At 45.7% G+C, this 21547-nt stretch overlaps 1 protein-coding gene across 4 annotated transcripts in view; it reads right to left on the bottom strand.

Annotated features, from left to right (window-relative positions):
- The window catches only part of kiaa0825 (KIAA0825 ortholog), a 155898-nt gene that overhangs the window by 127761 nt on the left and 6590 nt on the right, over positions 1-21547 (bottom strand). For all 4 annotated transcript variants that reach the window (XM_071353902.1, XM_071353903.1, XM_071353904.1 and 1 more), the window contains exons 3-4: positions 10496-10664; positions 9643-10303 (exon numbers count right to left, since the gene is read on the bottom strand). In XM_071353902.1, coding sequence (XP_071210003.1) covers positions 9643-10303; positions 10496-10664 — 830 coding nt within the window. The remainder of the gene's footprint in view (positions 1-9642; positions 10304-10495; positions 10665-21547) is intronic.

The following is a 21547-nucleotide window of genomic DNA, read 5'->3' as shown; positions in this document are numbered from 1 at the left end:
CAACTCTATTGCCTCTAGATCCTAATGTCATTTTGTCACATTGTTAAACAAAATCGGAAAATATGACAACACACTCATTCCCCTCGCCTCCGGGCTTAATCACGCGTGAGAGTGTGTGGAGGGACTGGTAAATATCTTTATTTGTGGACAGCTTTCGCCTTACATTTGCACATGTCAGTCTTCCTAGATGATTATCCCAATGCTCCGCTGGTCACCTTGCAACACTGTTCATACTTCGAATGTGCGTGTTGGCATGTGCACGTGTGTGTGTATGCCTGCAGTGTGTGTGCGTGCGTGTGTGTGAGAGTGTGATTAAGCAGCATAGGCCCATGGCTCCGCAGCTCGTCAGTAATGGCTTCCAGTGGGAGTCGACGCTACAGAGAATACCTCTCCATGTGCAAATGAATGACCTGGCTGACACACACACACACACACACACACACACACACACACACACACACACACACACACACACACACACACACACACACACACACACACACACACACACACACACACACACACACACACACACACACACACACACACACACACACACACACACACGCCTGTCACTCGCTCTGTACAGGTTGAGAGACAGAGACACAGCAACTACAGCCAGGGCGCTCACTGAGACTCTACGCAAGGAGTTACAGCCAGTGTCATCATGGGTAATGAACAATGAACTGGTCTTAAATACATGTAAAAACCAAAAGCGTTGTATAAGGTTCAAAGCATTCTCTTAGACCTAAACCTCAACTGGGCTTGTACATGAAAGGTGTGACAATTGAGCAAGTTGAGGAAGGTGTTTTCTACACCTCACAGGCTACAGACAACAGACAACATGGAAAGCGGCAATACACAAGTCATATTGACAATGTTATTGTGAAGATGGGGAGGGGGTATGTCTGTTACCGGTTGTTCAGGCTCTGGTGTTGTACCATCTTACTGATTACTGTCCGGTAGTATGGTGAGGTGCTGCACAGACAGACCTAGCAAAGCTGCAGCTGGCTCAAAACAGAGCAGCACACCTTGCCCTGAACTACACATACAGAACGAACATCAACTACATGCATGATAGTCGTTCATGCTTGAGGGTTGAGGAGAAATGTTCTGCTTCTCTTCCAGTCTTTTTAAGAACACATTTGTGTGTTGAAAACGCCTAACCATCTAATCTATTTGCAAACACGTCAAAACAGACATACAGTGTGTTCAGAAAGTATTCACACCCCTTGACTTTTTCCCCATTTTGTTGTGTAAAAGCCTGAATTAAAAATGGATTACATGTAGATGTTGTGTCACTGGCCAACACACATTGCCCCATCATGTCTAAGTGAAATTATGTTTTTAGAAATGTTTGCTAATTATTTAAAAATGAAAAGCTGAAATGTCTTGAGTCAATAAGTATTCAATCCCTTTGTTATGGCAAGCCTGAATAAGTTCAGGAGTAAACATTTGCTTAACAAGTCACATAATAAATTGCATGGACTCACTCTGTTTGCAATAACAGTGTTTAACATGATTTTTGAATGACTGCCTCATCTCTGTACCCCCACACATACAGTACAATTATCTGTAAGGTCCCTCAGTCAAGCAATGAATTTCAGACATAGATTCAACCACAAAGACCGACCAGGGAGGTTTTCCAATGCCTCGCAAAGGGCACCTACTGGAAGATGGGGGGAAAAGATGGAATATCCCTTTGAGCATGGTAAAGTCATTACACTTTGGATGGTGTATTAATACACCCAGTCACTACAAAGACACAGGTGTCCTTCCTAACTCAGTTGCCGGAGAGGAAGGAAACCGCTCAGGGATTTCACCATGAGACCAATGGTGACTTTAAAACAGTTACAGAGTTTAATGACTGTGATAGGAGAAACCTGAGGATGGATCAACAGTATTGTAGTTACTCCACAATACTAACCTAAATGACAGAGTGAAAAGAAGGAAGCCTGTACGGAATAAAAATATTCCAAAACATGCATCCTGTTTACAATAAGGCACTTAAACCTTTAAAAAATGGGCATGTCCTGAATACAAAGCATTATGTTCGGGGAAAACATAACACATCACTGAGTACCACTCTTCATATTTACAAGCATGGTGGTGGCTGCATCATGTTATGGGTATGTCATGGGAAAGGACTAGGGAGTTTTTTAGGATGAAAATAAACGGAATAGAGCTAAACACAGGCAAAATCCTAGAGGAAAACTTGTTTCAGTCTGTTTTCCACCAGAAGAATTCAAAAAATAATAATGTGCAAATATTGTACAATCCAGATGTGCAAAGCTCTTTAGAGACTTACCCAGAAAGATTCACAGCTGTAATCGCTGCCAGCGGTGTTAAGGGGAGGGAATACTTATGTAAATGGTGTTTCTATACAGTAGATAATGGGGATCCTGAAAATCCCTCCCTCCCTCCCTCCCAAATTCAAGGTGCTTTATTGGCATGAAAAACATTGTGTCAATATTGCCAAAGCAACCATGTATACAATATACATTGTAATAAAATTATAAACAATAACAAATAATAATATAAAATGGTAGTAAATAATAATACAAAATGAAATACAAAAATAACAACAATATAGTAGAATTGTAATAAATATAAAAAGATAAACATGGAAAATGAAACTAGAACAAACTTATAAGTAAATAACGGTCATCTTCACCATTACATCAGTACTACAACTACCATCATCAATACTACTACTACTACCACCATTACATCAGTACTACAGCTACCATCATCAATACTACTACTACTACCACCATTACATCAGTACTACAACTACCATCATCAATACTACTACTACTACCACCATTACATCAGTACTACAACTACCATCATCAATACTACTACTACTACCACCATTACATCAGTACAACAACTACCATCATCAATACTACTACAACTACCACCATTACATCAGTACTACAACTACCATCATCAATACTACTACTACTACCACCACCATCACTAAACTGCTATCAATACCATCACCCCTACTACCCATACCACTACTATTTGGAATGATAAACAACAATAATAATATAAATAACAATAATAGTAATAACAATAATAGTAATAACAATAACAGTAATAATAAGTAAGTTACTATTTACTATGCAGATGTTATTATTCAGTGTCCCTCAGGCTATGGCAGGCAAATACATATTTGGCTGCAAGAGGAGCCATTGCTCCTTCGCCCATGAGTATTTTTAGTTTTCCCTCTGGGTTTAATACGTTCAAATTTGGAATAAATGTAGTCATTTCTGTGAATAATGAATCTCTTGGTGAGGAATATTTCTCACAGTAAAGGAGAAAGTGCATCTCTGTTTCTACCTCCCCTGTCGTGCAGTGACCACATACACGCTCTCATCTCTCTCTCTCTCTCTCTCTCTCTCTCTCTCTCTGCAACATCTCCAAGCAAACCATCTAAACGAGATGTGATGTGTCTCAAAGAAACACCAACGCATAACCTCCTCTTAATAAAGAGCTCTCTCCTGAGTGGGCAACCTGTTGACTGTCCCCTTCTCTATTCTCTATTCAGGTGAGTTGTCCGTGAACCCAGGAAGACTGTTTCCCTCCTCCGTCTCTCCGTCTCTCCGTTACTCCAACACTCACACCGTGACACATGACCTTGGAGTGTAACAGCCCTGTCTACTCCGACACCCATTGCTATATGAACTATATGTATTTATAGCCCTGGCTCCACTGCTATACAGGATACAGCCATTTAAAGGTCATTATGCCTGTGTCACATCACACGTTGGAACCAAATGGGGGTGCTTAAGGCACCCAGGTGTGTCATCGACAAGAGAGCACAGAGAGGCAGGGAGGAACACGGTAGGGTTCACTTAAGGGTCAGTCTACAGAAAAACTATACAGGAAACTAGCACAATTGCAGCCCTAGAATGGACTTGATCACTATTGTATCACACCTGAATTATAGATTTCTTTGATTGAGAGTGATAGGTAAAAGACTGTGCCAGGAAACCATGGGAATATTAGACTAGCCTAACTTGGAGAACAAGTCATTGAAATAGAAGTATAGTGTAGCTATATGGAGTCACATACTGCAGTTGGTGTTACGTGGTGATGGATAGTTTCATGGCCCTTGTGAAAACACAGCCAAGAGGGCGACATATCGGAGGAGCTAGAGAGGTCATGTTCTTATTTCCACAGCCATGACCAAGGCGACTAGGCAGGAAGACAATCTACCAGTAAAGACAACGTGTACTATCAATTGTGGAGGATGGTGGCCAATGATAGACAGCATGTGCTTGGTAGGAACACAAAGGAACACAAACATCCATTTGGGGGGAAAGCCATCAGTCTCCTCCACGGCAGTTCCACCTGAGCTGAACAACATTACTGTCACAGTCACACTCCCCTTGACTGGCATGAAAAGGGAGAGAGGGGAGGGGACGGAAACAGAGGGAGGGAGGGAGGGAGGGAAGGGAATTCCCTCAGCAGTTGTTATTGATTCCGGTGTTTACGGGCGGATAGTTTAGTGCCGTTTACAAAACAGAACAGATGCAGCCAGTGAGCAAAAAATGTAAACAATTGCTGTATGGCGGGCTGCCAAATCCCCGGCCTGATGTATTAAACTCACACTGAAGTGCATTTCCCCTTTGGGCTGTACTTATTACCACTTCATTTCCTCAGCGCTCACTCTCTCGTTCTCTCTCGCTCTCTCTCTTGTTCCCTCAGTCGTCAGAGTGGGGTGCACCGGCTTGTTGTCTGGCCGTCTTCTGTCCTTCCCTGACCCCGGAGGCCCGGCACTACCTAACAGACCCATTAGTGAGGGGAATTGCATGTGTCTGACGTGGCCGAAAAACCAATTATTAGACACTTTCTTCCCAATGTTGCCAGAGTCTGTTGGGAATGGGCAATCACGCAATAATTTAGCCACTGATTTAATTTCACTCCTCTCTCTCTCCCCCCTCTCTCTCTCTCCCTCTCTCTCTCTCTCCCTCCTTGTAGCATGACTGACATCTCCATGGTCCTTTGCCAGGGCTGCTCTCTCTAACTCTGCCAGGGATGGTTAGCTGGCTGGCCTCAAGCCTCACGTCTCAACTCCACCCATGATTACAATAACTCAGACAGGCGCTGAGATGTGCGCGTGTGTGTGTGTGTGTGTGTGTGTGTGTGTGTGTGTGTGTGTGTGTGTGTGTGTGTGTGTGTGTGTGTGTGTGTGTGTGTGTGTGTGTGTGTGTGTGTGTGTGTGTGTGTGTGTGTGTGTGTGTGTGTGTGTGTGTGTGTGTGTGTGTGTGTGTGTGTGTGTGCGTACGTACGTTGTTGCTGGTCATAAAAAAAACTCCAGTTCTGTGTGGAGCGGGATATACATTTCAAAAGCCCATTGACAAGTTTATCATGCAGTCAGATCGCCGGGTGCTATTCTCCGCAGACTGGCACTGACAGAACAACAAAGGGTTTGTCAGTGGATTGAAGGCAGATATCCACAAAGATGCAGATGTAAACCGCAGAGCCCAGGGACTCCCTCACTACTACATCAAGCTGGTCTCCTTTCTACCCCGCCCCCCCCCCCCCCCCCCCCGTGCATGTTGGCACTCAGAGGAGACGGATGGAAGGTGGGGTGGATGGTGTGTATGTGTGTCACGGAAGTTTAAGGGGGGTATAAAGGAGGCACGGCTCTCAGGGCACTGATTGGCCCCCTGCGTGAGGGTGGCAGGGTCAGAACGGCGCTGGGGGGGCCACCGGGAGGACTGCCCACGGGGCCCCGTGGCGGCTGGGTCCCGCTCCATCAGTCGCGGCCCGCTGCTCAACCAGACAGCCGTATTATGGGTGACTCCCGCTGATGCCCCCCTCCTCCGCCCCAACCGTGGCCCTCATGGCCCCTGGACTGCAAGAGGCACAGTCTGCCTGAACCACAGCAGGGGCTACCCGCCGTTCACAGGGGGGGAAAGTGGGAAGTTTTGATATCTCGATTAAGCTGCTTTGGGAAAGGGAGGGAGGGGCTGGTTGGGGGGGGGGGGGTTGTACGGTGGCCAGGCTAAGGCTGCTGTCAGCTCTCTCCTTGTACTCTATAGCCAATCAGATCCAAATGGAGAGAGGGACGTATTGTATTCTGTGGCAACATTTCATTACAGGCCACTTGTTTAGGTCCCTGACCGTGTTCTTGGACCCTCTAGGACTCCATACAGTAGCAGAGTGTTATCCTGTCTGTGCTCTCAATAAGCCCTGCTCTACTCGCTCTGAAAGAAGGTGCTAGAATACTTGAGTGGTTTGTTGATATGCTTGAGCTTAACAAGAGGGATGCACAAAAGCTTTTGTGACCATTCTGAGGAAATGGAACCGGATTTGACACACGCGTACTACGCACGCACGTACACGTGTGCGCACACACACGCGCGCGCGCTCGCACAAACACACACACACAGTGCCATATTTTACTCTTGCAGTAATTCCAAACGGACCTAGGGTTTGGAGACAATGGGACATAGTGGAATTCATAAAATCTCAAGTGAAATTGTGAACACACGTTAAAATATTCTCTCACACACACACACGCGCACGCGCACGCACACACACGCGTAATGAAGCCTCATTAACATCAGTAAACAACCCCTCACTAGGTCGTGAACCCACAGCTCTTAAACCAGACCTTCTAGACAGCTTAGGGATGTGCAGGGCTGTGGCTATACAATGGGAAGCAGCAGCCGTAAACAGAGAGCATCGGGCATATAAAACAATCCTCTGGTTCAACCCTCCTCCTGCAGTAATTACATGGCTACATTCGTGTGCACGGCCCGGCAGACACCTCGTCTGAACCCCTGCACAGATACGATCTAGCGAGGAGCAGCTCTTATTAAATATGAACAAACACCATTCCCAAGTAGCCTCAATCCCCAGAAAGAATCTCCTGCGGTGGCAGCAGCAGCAGTAGCAGTACGAGCTATCTCCGGCACTACTGGAGCCCTCTCCCTGCTGAATAGGCTGGTGCACTTTGACTGGCGGGAGTTCAAAGAGCCAAGGAACGAGGCACGGAGGGAGGAGGAGGGCGGCGGGTGGAGGTGAATGTGCGTCCTACACACGTTCAAACCCTTCCATGTACAGTACTTCTACAGCGCGCGGAACAAGTCGGAGAGAATTAGTGGAAACTGGGAATGGAATTCATATCTAGGGGAGCACGCAGATGTTCTCCAGTGTGTGAATGGAGAATCTTCAGCCGTGCTGAATGATTGCTTGGGACAAGTTTATAGATAGACGTATAAGCAGGCAAGCCAGGTGTGTTACTTTCCAAAGGTGTACATGAAAAGCGTGTTCTGTTTCCATACTACGCAAATTGGGAAGCAATTATTCAATTGCAGATTTGGAAAATCTGCAATTTTACATCATGTATATATTAGGCCTATGTAAGATACTATTTTCTGCCGAATTAGTGCACGTCATCATTAGACATCATGGAAATTACACATTTCCTCTGAGGTACTTTAAACGCTGCACAAACACATTCAAAGACAGACTACCTGGCAGATAGCAATGCACGTGTACGTGCACGAACACACAAACAGACACGCACACACTTTGATTACCCCTTGTCCTGTCCAGACGCAGTGAGGTGTGATAGTAAGGTTTAAAGCCTGCATTGTTCCTGGCCAGTCAATCTGTCCGGCAGACTCCAGAGTCCTACTGATCACCCCATTACTACCGGGAAGGAGAGAGAAAGGAAGGGGGGGGGGGGGGGGGGGGGGAGGAGGTGGAGAGCGAGGGACGGTGAGGAAAGGGGCTACAAAGGGCTGAGACACCCACAGCTGTCCGGGAACAATGTCAGAGCTTCCCCATTCAGAGAGAGGGGTTAAAAGAACTGTCACATCTCGCTGATGTGAACGCTGTTAAATGGTTCAGTGGTTTGACAGTAGTTGATGCCAGAGACTGCACTCCCCTGGGAGAGCTCTGGGAAGGAAGCACAGGCTCTGGCTGCCTCTCAGGCTCCCCTCCCTTACCCACCCCTCCATTGACAATCCAGCAGATAAATAGATAGGCGGAAATAAACAATAACACGCCACAGGGAGATAATAGGGATCTGAGAATGTATGCATCAAGTGAATATATGCATATTGTTTTTCTGTGTGTCGTCATTGTCAAAGCAGCCCTTGAAGACCTCCATAGGTAAAGACAACCACCGAGATGACGTGAAGCCACTCCGATTAGGCCACAGTGTCCTTGGTGGATCTGTCGATGTTCGGGTGTCTACTGTTGTCTTTCGTTGACGTGACCGCCCCCCAAAAAACTAGCCCCGATCCCCGTCCCACAGTAGTGGCGGTGGAGCAGGCACTCACATGACAAGGGGGCAAAAACAAAAAAACTGCATCGCTTTAGTGTCGTTACACTTTGCGGGCGCTGCTTCCCTTTGGTGAGATGTTCTGCCTCCGGTGCTACATTTGACGGTTTGTTGAGCGGCACGTAGGTGTGTAGCCGGTGCCACAGCCGCCGCGCTGTGATCAAACAGCCTAACTGACGCATGGCCAATTATCCCGGCTGCCTACTTTCATCTCATGTTTAAGGGTAGGGAAAGAGAGCGGGAGAGAGGGAGCTAGGAAGGGAGGCAAAGAGAGTGAGAGACGGCTGTGGGTTTAGAAGAGTGGCAGATGTAAAAAGCACACTTCCCATCCCCAGAAGGAAGCACGCCTGACATATGCACCATTTTGGGAAAGTAAACAATGGAGTTGTCTACTTTGTGGATGGTTACCCCATCTATCCCATAAATAGGCCAATCAGAGAGCCAAACATAGAGTATAAGGGGATCTATCAGATGTGACATACCATGTACAGATTTTTTGTTCCCCAGTCTCTCTGTACATCACTCCTTTCCTCCCACACAAGAGAAATGACTTCCTTTCAAATTTTTGTAAATACTTCTCAGCTGTTTCGTTCTATTATTCTCCCTAGCCCAAGGCCGATAACGTAAGGAGCCATCAACTCCTAGACTTATCCTTAGCTGTGAAGGATAGGTTACAAGGCCTGTGCTCACTACCAAGGTCATCTTTGTCCGTTTAACCCTTAGTTTGCATTCATTTGCTACGAGAGAAAGCCTTAAGTGAAACACTCTGTAGTAAAAGAGTAAAGTCCCAACTTGTGTTCAAGTGAATGGAATTTAAAAGAATGTAGATAAGGATTGCTCCTTCTCCAGTGCTAGGTGTGTGCAATGAATACTCGGGGAGAAAAAGGTGTAGATTCACGCGCAGAGCGCGGCAGGTGTTTCTTTCCCCTTCGCAGAAGGCAGGAATCGCGATCACAGGCAGGCAATGGTCATACACAGGTAGGCAAACAGGCAGGTGAATCAAAACTAGAACTGAAGGCTACAACTGGTTCTCACAAACGAGCTAGGAAAAGGCTTTAGTAGCGTCAAAACGAACAACACCTCACAAAGGCACAAACGGAATGAACTGAACTAAATCAGGAGCTGATGAGACCAGGTGAGTAACTAACACAGGTGAAATCAATGAAAGACAGGGCTACGTTCAAGAACACAAAGAAACAGGGCTACGTTCCAGAACACAACGAAACAGAACACAAGTTTGATGGAGAAAATAAATGCAGGACCTTACAGTGTGTGAGTGGGGAGAGTGTGGTACAGTTTAGAGAGAGTAACAGGTTTGCTCCACTGACCTACAGTCGCCTTGGTCCTGGCCGAGCTTTTCCTCCCCTTGCCGCCACTCGGCGTAGTGTTGTCCTTTAGGGCGTTCTCACACTCTCTCTCCATCATGGCGCCCAGCTCCTGGGACACAGTGTTCAGGTAGGCAGCATTCAGGAAACCCAGAATGGTGTGGGGCTTGGCCACCCCATTGAGGACCTGGAGCTCCTCCCTGAGGGCCGAGCACAGGGCCGGGGCGGCAGCACGGAGCCCCAGGGCCAGCCTGTCGAAGCCCGTCTCCTTCCCACCGGGGCTGGAGGCCAGGGCAGAGTGGAGCAGAGACAGGACAGCCTGGCTCCTCAGGCCCTGGTAGTGCGTCAGCACCTCCCACTCTGGGTAGAGGAAGAACAGCTGCTGCAGACAGTAGATGCGCTGAGGGACGGGGAGGGGACGGGAAAGTCTGTCCAGCAGGTGGCGCCGCAGCCGGAGCCTTACCTCGTCCCACACCTCATGGCTCTCCAGAGCACTGTCGTCCCTGACCGTGTGGACCGAGGTGTGTGCCGAGGGGCCGGGCTGCTGGGGGGTGGGCGAGGGGGTGGTGTTGGGGAAGGACACGCCACACTGGGAGGAGATGTTGTGGAGCAGCTGGAGGGTCACGTCCTCTCGCCCCTCTTCCTCGGTCCTAAGGTACTGGAGCTGAAGAGGAGGAGGAAGGATGGTTCATGGAGGAGCTATCAACATGTTTATAGGTATCAATACGATCAGCAAATCTTTTCAATGTTATGGATGGTTATTGTTAAGCTCATTTTGACTGGCTAGTGAACTACATAGCACTGTACATTGTAGGTTCACCCCTCTCTCATCATTATTATCATGATGTGTTATTACCAGAGCTTTCAGGAAGTCCAGAAGCTCCTGGTTTCCTGTGGCGACAGGCCTGACAGTGCTGGGGTTCCGTGGGTTAAACCACTGCAGACATTCCGTTGGGCTGGGTGGACGCTCCCCCGTCCAGGACTCACCCATCTTCCCCTGCAGTTCCTTCAGACTCTGTTCTATACTGGAGAGGGACAGAGACACACGCCACTCACAATAAACCTCTGACTGTCACCTCCATCACATACTGCATAACAGTACTGTATTCCCCCCACCTCCCTGTCCCCCCCGCCGATACACACACACCCCCAAACCCTGAGAGAGACACATCAGCAGTAATGAACACAGACATCAATATATCTCGGCTGTGTGTGTGTGTGTGTGTGTGTGTGTGTGTGTGTGTGTGTGTGTGTGTGTGTGTGTGTGTGTGTGTGTGTGTGTGTGTGTGTGTGTGTGTGTGTGTGTGTGTGTGTGTGTGTGTGTGTACTGAGTGCCTGGTGTGAAGTGGTGTTACACACGTCCGATACATGTGCGTCTCCCAGTGTCACTTCTCTCGCATTCCCTCGCCGCACGCACGCACGCACGCACGCACGCACGCACGCACGCACGCACACACACACACACACACACACACACACACACACACACACACACAGGCAGGCCTCCCATATTAACAGACTACCTCAGCAATTCTGTCTCCCCTTTAATCTTATCAAGAGTAGTATGTTAAGGCCCAGTTCTCTTTGACATTTTAGAGACACATTTGCATCCACCCACGCACACAGTCATGAAGAAGTTTCCCTTTCACACGCACACGGAGCACAAAGAAGAATGAAGATTGAGAGAGAATTGACATTGATTAAAGAAAAGAAGAAAAATGAAGTAAAATAATGTATTAAAATTGTGATTAAAGGTTAAATATGTCAAATGTTAAAGGTTGAAAGCATGGGGAAATATATAAGGGGGATTCGAGTAATGCAGTAAAATAGTTAACAATGTTATAATGTTGTTTGCTTTAAAGTATGAGGCATATAAACTATGTTTATTTAAGCTTAGATTAGGCCTGCAGGAGGTTGATGGTGGAAGGTTATAACGTTGAAACGTTGTATTGTTGCAATGATGAAATGTTTAAGTTGGTGGATGTTTAAGATGTAATGGGAGTGGTACATTGAGTTGGAGTAAGATTGTAATTGAGTGCGGTGAGGAAGATTCATGTTTAAGAATGAATGTTTAAAAGTTAAGGTTAATAATAGGGTGCATAAGGATGTTTGCGTGATCTGGAAATTGCCAGGTTAGAACGGTTAGGGGTGAAGTGGATGGACGTCCTGTTTAGGTGGGAAAAAGATAGGGGTTAAGGGGCAGAAAAAGCACCTTTTTGAACGAGGGCCACATTTGGTGTCAACTACTAGATACGTCATTAGGGTAGGTGTTAACCACAATGAGTTAGCAGAAAGGAAAATGGAGGGTATAAAAGAGCTAGGATTCTTTTGATGGGGAAAAAATCTTTGAGCTTGCTAGAAGAACTTCTCGAATGCTGGATAAAAAAAAATATATATATTTTTTAAATTATATAACCTATATTTAACTAGGAAAATCAGTTAAGAACACATTATATTTTACAATTACGGCCTACCCCGACCAAACCCTAACCCCAGACGAAACTGGGCCAAGCTGGGCCAGCTGGGTTGTGATACAGCCTGGAATCGAACCAGGGTCTGTAGTGATGCCTCTAGCACTGAGATGCAGTGCCTTAGAATGCTGCGCCACTCGGGAGCCCAGGAAGAAGATTTTTGCAGTAGCTTTTTAGCTTAAAGTATATTTTGATTCGTATCATACTCAGTCAAAGTAAACTTCTAGGGGGAATCTTTAAGGGTACCTCATTGATAAAAGTTTGAAGTAGTTGTTAAAGTTTTCGACGCCATCTGAGGGACTTATCATCCTGAGGGGGTTGCCAACAAACTGTTTATAGAGTTGTAGAAGGTAAAAAAATATATATTATATTTTATTGGCACACCCCAAAAGGGGTTGAGTTAAGGGCGCTGAAGGTTGTCTATCAATTTCATTTACTGTACATTTTTGCTTATCATTGATCTGGGATTGTTTTATGCCTGTTTCTGGAATTGTGAATAAACCTGCTTTATTGTTCTGTAACCCTGTGTCATCAAAGAGTCTCTCGTCTACTATAGGTTTCTGAAGTAGACTTGATTCGTTGATTCGTTGATTTTTTAGCAGCTGGTTAATTCGTCTATTGGGGACTCGAGTGACTGGTGTAAAATAACCTAACCGGAGACACAGCTATAGGCGCTGAGCGCATTGGTAGACGTCGTAGGAGGAGATGATTCTGAGCCAACCCGAGAGAGAGCACCCCATAGTGTTCTGAAGTTGAAGCTCTGGCCTGGACGATCCTGAAGAGGCGCCGGGTTGCAGGTTGAAGCAGCATAGGCACTCGACTTCGGGGATAGCCCACTCTACTGTAAGGCCCTCGCGGTTGAGTTTAAGGGACAGTCCCTAGCTGTATACTAGCTCAGTGGTAAGGCAGAGCGGCATCTATCAGATCTGTAGGGATTAGGGCCAAGAAATAACGGAACTGCCATTGGGTAGACAGGGCCTAGTTGACATTCGCGGGCTCAACATGTTTAGTCGTGTCCATGAAAAGCAATGCTAGCACTCGTCTGTACGTGTGTGAGAGAGAGAGTAAGAGAGAGAGAGCGAGAGAGAAGGGAGAGTCAGAGAGAGTGAGAGAGAGAGAGAGAGAGAGGAGAGAGAGAGAAGGGAGACAGAGAGAGAGAGACAGAGAGAGTAAGAGAGAGAGAGACAGAGAGAGAGAGAGAGAGAGAGAGAGAGAGAGAGAGAGAGAGAGAGAGAGAGAGAGAGAGAGAGAGAGAGAGAGAGAGAGAAGGGAGAGACAGAGAGAGTAAGAGAGAGAGAGCGAGAGAGAAGGGAGAGACAGAGAGAGTAAGAGAGAGAGAGGGAGAGAGAGAGATATACAGAGAATGAGAGAAAAGGAAACAGTTCCATTTACTAACACCCAGCTCATTCACCACTCTGGGCCTATAAAGCTCCTCCTGCCCCCTGCGAGTCGGCGATACACACATCCAGATGTCTCCCAATGACGACACATTAAATAACCATTCAACGTGACACACTTTCATTTCAGAGGGAAAATGTGGGGCATAAAACGTTATAGACCACCGATCTGTATCCAAATTGCTGTCGATTGAATCCCGCACACGTGGTTCTAGTTGGCTAGACGAAGCTGTATGTATAGACAGTCTATTTACTTCATTTTGATGCAGAATTTGCTGACTGACAGAAAGCCAGAACACGCCAGGGGAGTGGTGATGTGTCTGTGACACCACAGAGGACATCCAAGTGGTGACAGGTGTTGTTAGAGGGAACACACACTCTTCCACAACGATAGTCAAGCGCTAGCTGTAAAAGAGCGCTAGCTCCAACTAGCTCCCCCCGCTAACGGCTTGCGTGAGAAACGCTGACAGTGCTGTCTGTAAAATGAACACAATACTCCCCCCCCCACCTAAAATCAATGTCTTTTTTAATTGCTGTTTGTTTTGATTGAATAACTTCTACGCCCTTACCTTGGATGTCACAGTGTTCAAGAATGGTACCCCATTAATGCAGAGAAAGGTTTTCTTGTGCATCATTATGTATTGCGTACACATGCATTGTTTGAATTCTGTTCACGCATACAAATTAATATAGCTCAATGTTTTTCTCCAAATGTACCAATATAGCACAAAACAAGAAATCACTAGCTCCACTCTACCAATCAAAGCAAGCCAAGCTGACATTTCACATTTCTGACAAAACTGACATTTGTTTTAGCCCACATATCGTCATGTTAAAACGTGTATAGGAGAGGCAGATAGAGGCAGTCTATTTAATGTTAGTCATAAACGTGTGATGTGTGATCTGGGCTCCACCCCAGGACTTTACTCAGACAGCAGGTCTTAAATGAGCATCCATCTGGTCCGTCAGCCGGCCTCTCAACACCATCAAAACACACCACTTAATAGCATACACCTCTCATTTTACCTCTTTCTATAGAAAGACACATACGGCCATACACAGTCACGCACGCACGCACGCACACGCACGCACGCACGCACAGTACACACTTTTATATCCCACCCCTACTTCTCTCTCTCTCATCTCATCTTTTCTGCTCATCTCAGCTTTGAAGGTCCACTGTAGGATTTACAGTTTGATTGAATGTCTGCCAGGCTGCGGTCCAACTCAGGGTGTATGATGGACTATGTCAGAGCCCCCCCCTCCCCCCCCCTCCCCCAAACACCTCACAATGTCTCACCTTTAGACCTGAGGTGTGGGAACAATCGAGAGATTAATCAACTCTACCGGATTAGCCTCGACCACAATGACTTCCACCGCACAGAGCTCACAAGCTGCAGAGCTAGACAGCTAATGCAGCGAGAGATAGAGAAAGGGAGGAGAAAGACAGCAGTTTGACACAAGGAAACACCGGTCAATCCTCCAAGTGAAAGTAACAATGGACAGACCTGAGGTGAAAAGAACCACATAGCTGAAGCGAAACAAAAGGCCGGGAGATGAGTGGAGGAGAAGTTTCTTTAAAGTCTCTCGACAAACATGTCCATCATATCATGTCCATCCCACCTCCTTACCCCTTCTCACATCCCCAACGAAATGGAATTGTTTTTCAGATTGGGCTACAGCAATACCCTACAAGACAAGCCTAGGCACACCACCGCCACTCCGTCCCCACCCTCTCACCCCAAAGAAAGGAGCGGTTGGAGGGCTTTTGTTAGATGGCACATTTCACAGCTCTGTGACTTACAGAAACCCAATCCTGTGATTAGTCAGCGCATTGACGTTATCTTAAGTTCCTTGTCAGAATTAATTTAGTGTGGGTGGGCTGCGGGGCTGTCTGTCAGGCTCCGGGGAGAGGAAAGCAGAGAGGGGGCAGGAAGCGATCCCTTTCAAATAAAGCCCTAGCTCCAAACTGGACCGGCCGCCTGGGAACCAAATATCTGCCCCATCAAAAGGCCCCATTCTACACGGAAACAAGAGGGAATGGGGTTCAATGAACAGCCTGAAACGGATCCCCCATTCGCCCTGCCCGTGGCCCCTCTTAGTGCCCTCAACCTTGCCAGAGACCGCAGGCACACACACACGCTGTCACACACTTGCATACACACAAACGTACGCAGACCGATGATTATATACACACCTACATGTTTAAGGTACATGCAGGCACACGCACTCACACACACGGCAGATATAACGATGAGAAATGTTGGCAGGCGTCTAGTGTAAGCCATTTCCCTGCCTTGCAGAAAGGCGACAGCAGTGTCTGCAGTCCCTTGGCCTACACTGCCACTTCATTAGAGGACTTTTTCTGCTGGCCTCCTGAAGTGTACCATTTGATGAAACCTAATGGATTACAGCATTTCAATTTGGGGGAGCCGGGCCCCGTTGTCAGCCTATCTTAATCTCCTTCAATTAGGGAGCAGCTCTTAGGCAAATCTCTGACATCTGAGAGCTGGGAACAGGCCAGCCAGTCTGACCCACAAATAGGTTGAAGCCTTCCTTCACGGGAGTGGGCAGTAAGAGCTCACTCGTTCTCTCTCTCTCTCTCTCTCTCTCTCTCTCTCTCTCTCTCTCTCTCTCTCTCTCTCTCTCTCTCTCTCTCTCTCTCTCTCTCTCTCTCTCTCTCTCTCTCTCTCTCTCTCTCTCTCTCTCTCTCTCTCTCTCTCTCTCTCTCTCTCTCTCTCTCTCTCTCTCTCTCTCTCTCTCTCTCTCTCTCTCTCTCTCTCTCTCTCTCTCTCTCTCTCTCTCTCTCTCTCTCTCTCTCTCTCTCTCTCTCTCTCTCTCTCTCTCTCTCTCTCTCTCTCTCTCTCTCTCTCTCTCTCTCTCTCTCTCTCTCTCTCTCTCTCTCTCTCTCTCTCTCAATGTCTCTTCTCATCGTCCCGATTCCCTTTACTCTCCTCCTCTTCCATAATTTGTCCCAGACACCGATAAATGGATTAGGCAGCAGGTGTGTGTGTATGTGTGGGTGTGTGTGTGCACGTGTGCGGCTGCCTCTGTGTGTGACAGAGGCTGACCTTGGTGGAAGTACTGTAAGAGAGGAGCCTTGCCAGCAATGGGCTGAGATGAGCCCAAGGCTGACTGACCGGAGGTGCAGACTGAGTGGGGATCGCCAGATTTTTTGCCCAATTCCCCATTATCTGTCCCTTTGTTCTCATAATGGTTATCCCTCTCCCATATCCACAGGAACACAAAATAACCCTTTAATGCTTAGAAGGAAGAAAAATGCCTTGGCCTTCAGTAATAAGCCTTGAATTACCTACCCAAGGGTTTTCGTTTCAAGATGTGGAATCTTCAATTATTTTGTTCCCATTTTCCCCCCAAAAAGAGGGCGAGAAAAGGGGGGGATGAGACGCAAACGCTAATGGTACCAGAGTGAGAGGCTTTGTTCAGCCGCCACATTTAGCCTGTCCCTCATCATCTATCCTCGCCCTCACAGCAGCACAAAGGATAAAAGAGCTGAAATATAGATTTCTCTCTCTACTCCTCCTCCCCCTCCCTCCCTCCTTCACTATGCCCGGTCTCCTCTGGTTCCTCTCTCTCTCCCTCCCTCCCTCAATATGTGCCATCAAAATATTGAGAGCCTAGTCCATTTCACTCTGTCCTGAGTGTGGTATTTTCAAAGAGAGAGAGAACGAACGAAAGAGAGCGACAGACATAGAATCGGGTGGCCTGTCTAGCCATCTCATGTGGGAAGGGGGGGGGGGGGGGGGTTAAGAATGTAATATTGGAGCAGAAGTTCTCATCAAAGTGGCTTTCACACACCTCAAAATGAGTCAGTGGTAACTGGTTGGAAAAAGCAGGTGTAATGTTCCCTTTGATGTATAAATCCTAAAACGGGATATGCTTAAACTGTCTATGCAAGATTTACATAACAGTCAGTCTGTGCACATATCTTAAGATTCACTCCTTTACTATAAGTGAATAATGTTATCATGCTGTATCATAACTGAATACAAACGGATGGAGTACGAACAAAAGAGGGAGACAGACAACCAAAGGCTCTTAATCTGCAATGTTGCTGTAAAAGCATGTTCTTTCACATAGGTTGAAGAAGAGCTCCTCATTGTAAATGGCAAATTGAGATGAGTGAATTTTTCTAAAGCTTGAGGGCTCTGCTCCGGGATGTTTTCAAAGATAATTGACTTCTTCAAGCTCACAAAAGATCAGAATGTAAACAACGAGCATCTTAATCAACCATTCACTTCTCAAATGAACCTTTAATAACTGTAAACTCACTCTGATGTTTCTGACAGATACTTGGCAACGGCTAGGAATGCTCATTAGTAACAGAACACGCGCACACGTACGCACGCACACACACACACGCACATGGTTTCAGCAGCAATCTTTAACAACGTGCTGGAATATTAAACTTACAACAGAGTTGGATGCTACAAGGCCAGACCTTGTTGTAGAGTCTTCTCAATGTTAAAGGCCCAATGCAGGTTTTTTTTATCTCAATATCAAATCATTTCTGGGTAACAATTAAGTACCTTACAAAAATTGCTTTTTAGCAAGAGCAATTTCTCACTAAATAATTTTGCTAGGACTGTCCGGAAGTGGTCTGAGTGCAGGGCAATACTGATAATCCCTGTCAAAATCCAAACTAGCTGTTATTGGCAGAGAGGTTTGGAACTCTCTTTCTTATTGGTCTATTAAGTAATTTACCGCCTGGTGACGTCACTAAGCAGCAGTGGTGAATTTTGCACTATAACGGTGACAAACGGCGCCCACAAACTGTTAGGGCCTACATAAAGCTGTCCCAACAGCAGAGTCCCAACACCTTACCACCGCTACACCTGGCTTTCAGCGGAGCCTTGTCTGGCAGCAAAACCTTGTCTGGCAGCGAAACAGTTCATTCTGCCTCATTTACTGCCTTTAAAAAAAACATAGCTGATATGGCTGACTTGCTTAAACAAATGTAGTTTCTACTGACAATTGAGATGTACAAACTATGGCATAAGGGGATGACAAGCGGATAAGAGGCAATCCGTAATTTCGATTAAGACATTATTAATGAGCGAACCAGGACAGACGTATATATATCTATTTGTTCAGCACTTTTGAAATGTACAGCGACAGAATTCAGAACATGGGCCGGTCTTACAGTGATTTCCCTGTACACCAAGTGTAACGGCAGCCTTCCCTCTCTTCACTAGAAGAGAGAGTGTAGCAGGGATCGGACCAACACGCAGCGTAGCCAGTGCTCAACATGTTTAATAACACTAATAAACAGTGAACACTTAACAAATAACAAAATAACAAAATGTGGCAAACCGATAACAGTCCTATCTGGTGCAGAACACAAACACAGAGACAGGAAACAACCACCCACAATCCCCAACACAAAACAAGCCACCTATATATGATTCTCAATCAGGGACAACGATTGACAGCTGCCTCTGATTGAGAACCATATTAGGCTGGACACAGAAACAGACGAACTAGACACACAACATAGAATTCCCACCCAGCTCACGTCCTGACCAACACTAAACAAGCAAAACACATAAGAACTCTGGTCAGGACGTTACACCAAGTCAGAACCGTGGGATAAATAAAGGGGGCATATAAGCAGACAATGAAAGCTCTTACAATATTCGATGATTACATTTCTCAAAAACTGCTTATAGGCTACATGTGCACCACCAAGTCAGAACAGTAACATCAGTCGAAATTAAGAGGTGAAAATAGACCAAATAATTAGGGTGAGGTACATGGGCTACTAACAGCTTACTACACAACATACACTTAGTATGACTTTCTTAGCGACAGTATACATATCTCCCTGGCCTATTACATAATTTATGCAGCAGCATATAAGACAGTTTTGGACTCACCTTGTTGTGATGTGCTCACAGTCTGAGTTTGTTTATTCCCGACTTCCCAGTTGCAATGCTTGCAGTTAGCCACTGTCACCGATTCCTTCCAAACCCCTCATTTTTGAATTTGTGATTTCCAACTTGTTGTGTAATGTTTATGTCTAATGGCCGATGAGCAACGATACGTTTAATCTATAATTTCTCTTCATTATTTCTCTTCATATGACAAGGATTAAAAAGGATTTGCCAGTAGATTGTCAACTTGATTCATGACGATGACTGCTAGCTAAGATTTTGAAAGTAAGATGTTGACATGATCAGTCCAATCAAAGCTACTGTACATATAACGTGATTTGACGTAATTTTATCTGTGACCAATGACCTTGAGCCTTCTTGGAGGGGCACTACTAATGAAATTATATGGCAGGAGCCACAGGGCTTGAATGTTGATGTCTACCCCTACTATTATGTCTACCCCTACTACTATAGTGTCCCCATGAGTGACAGAACACTGAGCCAATCACGGCGCAACGCTCCTATTTTCTGCTGTTTTGCTCCACCACCAGAGAAAGCACTGAGCTAGGCTGAAACACCTGCATTTTGGATACTGACATTGTGAACTAAGCCAAATGGTTGTTTCCTTTGACTAACATGGAGACATTTCTACCTTTGAAATATTTTTTTTAATTTTTTTAATAAAAAAATTTACCCTTCTGTGAAACAAATTAAGTCAAATTTTTTACACACTCCGGATATGATAAATATTACCTGAGATAAGTTCAAGTTGTAAAAAAAAAAAAAAAAAAAAAATAATAATTTTATTTGACACATCTGAAAATACAATGTTTGCTCTGTTGAAATTGTAAAATATATAACTTTTAAGTAGATATGGCAATTGGTTAAAAAACAGTTACGTTACAGTAATATCACATCAAAAAGGGATGGTTCTCTGAGATGCAGTACGCTGTCAAGGTCCAGACGAGTACCCTGGAAATATTACTCCAACATAAAACACAGCACCATACAGACCGGGCTGACAGAGTACTGACCCAACTGGTAGACCGTCCGCTGACAATACAATGGAATTAAAAGTAGACTCCTCGAGATGGCGTTGCAACGAAGATATAGAGATGAGCAAGATGCAAGACTATGCTCTCATACAGCTCTCATACAGTCATACAGTGACTCTCATACAGTCACACTTCACACTGCTACAACGTGGTAGCTATGGGACCAAAACAGCGGAGTAGTTTAACCTCGAACTTCAACGCTCCCTAGTTGTCGAGGAAATGGATCCACTACGTCTTAACTTTGTGCACGCACGGTCATCTCGCTGAGTCGACCTTTAAAAATAGAACTGTTTGGCCATAATGACCATCGTTATGTTTGGAGGAAAAAGGGGGAGGCTTGCAAGCCGAAGAACACCATCCCAACCATGAAGCACGGGGGTGGCAGCATCATGTTGTGGGGGTGCTTTGCTGCAGGAGGGACTGGTGCACTTCACAAAATAGATGGCTTCATGAGGAAGGAACATTATGTTGATATATTGAAACAACATCTCAAGACATCAGTCAGGAAGTTAAAGCTTGGTTGCAAATGGGTCTTCCAAATGGACAATGACCCCAAGCATACTTCCAAAGTTGTGGCTAAATGGCTTAAGGACAACAAAGTCAAGGTATTGGAGTGGCCATCACAAAGCCGTGACCTCAATCCTATAGAAAATGTGTGGGCAGAACTGAAAGAGCGTGTGTGAGCAAGGAGGCCTACAAACCTGTCTCAGTTACACCAGCTCTGTCAGGAGGAATGGGCCAAAATTCACCCAACGTATTGTTGGAAGCTTGTGGAAGGCTACCCGAAACATTTGACCCAAGTTAAACAATTTAAAGGCAATGCTACCAAATACTAATTGAGTGTATGTAAACTTCTGACCCACTGGGAATGTGATGAAAGAAATAAAAGCTGAAATAAATTATTCTCTCTACTATTATTCTGACATTTCACATTCTTAAAATAAAGTGGTGATCCTAACTGACCTAAGACAGGGAATTTTTACTACGATTAAATGTCAGGAATTGTGAAAAAACTGAAAAAACTGGAGTTCCTGTCCGGAACTTTCAGTAGAGATTAGTACTTGATTAGTACTTCCCACAGATTAGTACTT

Source organism: Salvelinus alpinus, chromosome 19 (genome assembly GCF_045679555.1).
Source record: "Salvelinus alpinus chromosome 19, SLU_Salpinus.1, whole genome shotgun sequence".
Lineage (NCBI taxonomy): Eukaryota > Metazoa > Chordata > Actinopteri > Salmoniformes > Salmonidae > Salvelinus > Salvelinus alpinus.
The sequence above is the reverse complement of the archived record's forward strand: the minus strand, read 5'-3'. Positions and strand labels throughout refer to the sequence as shown.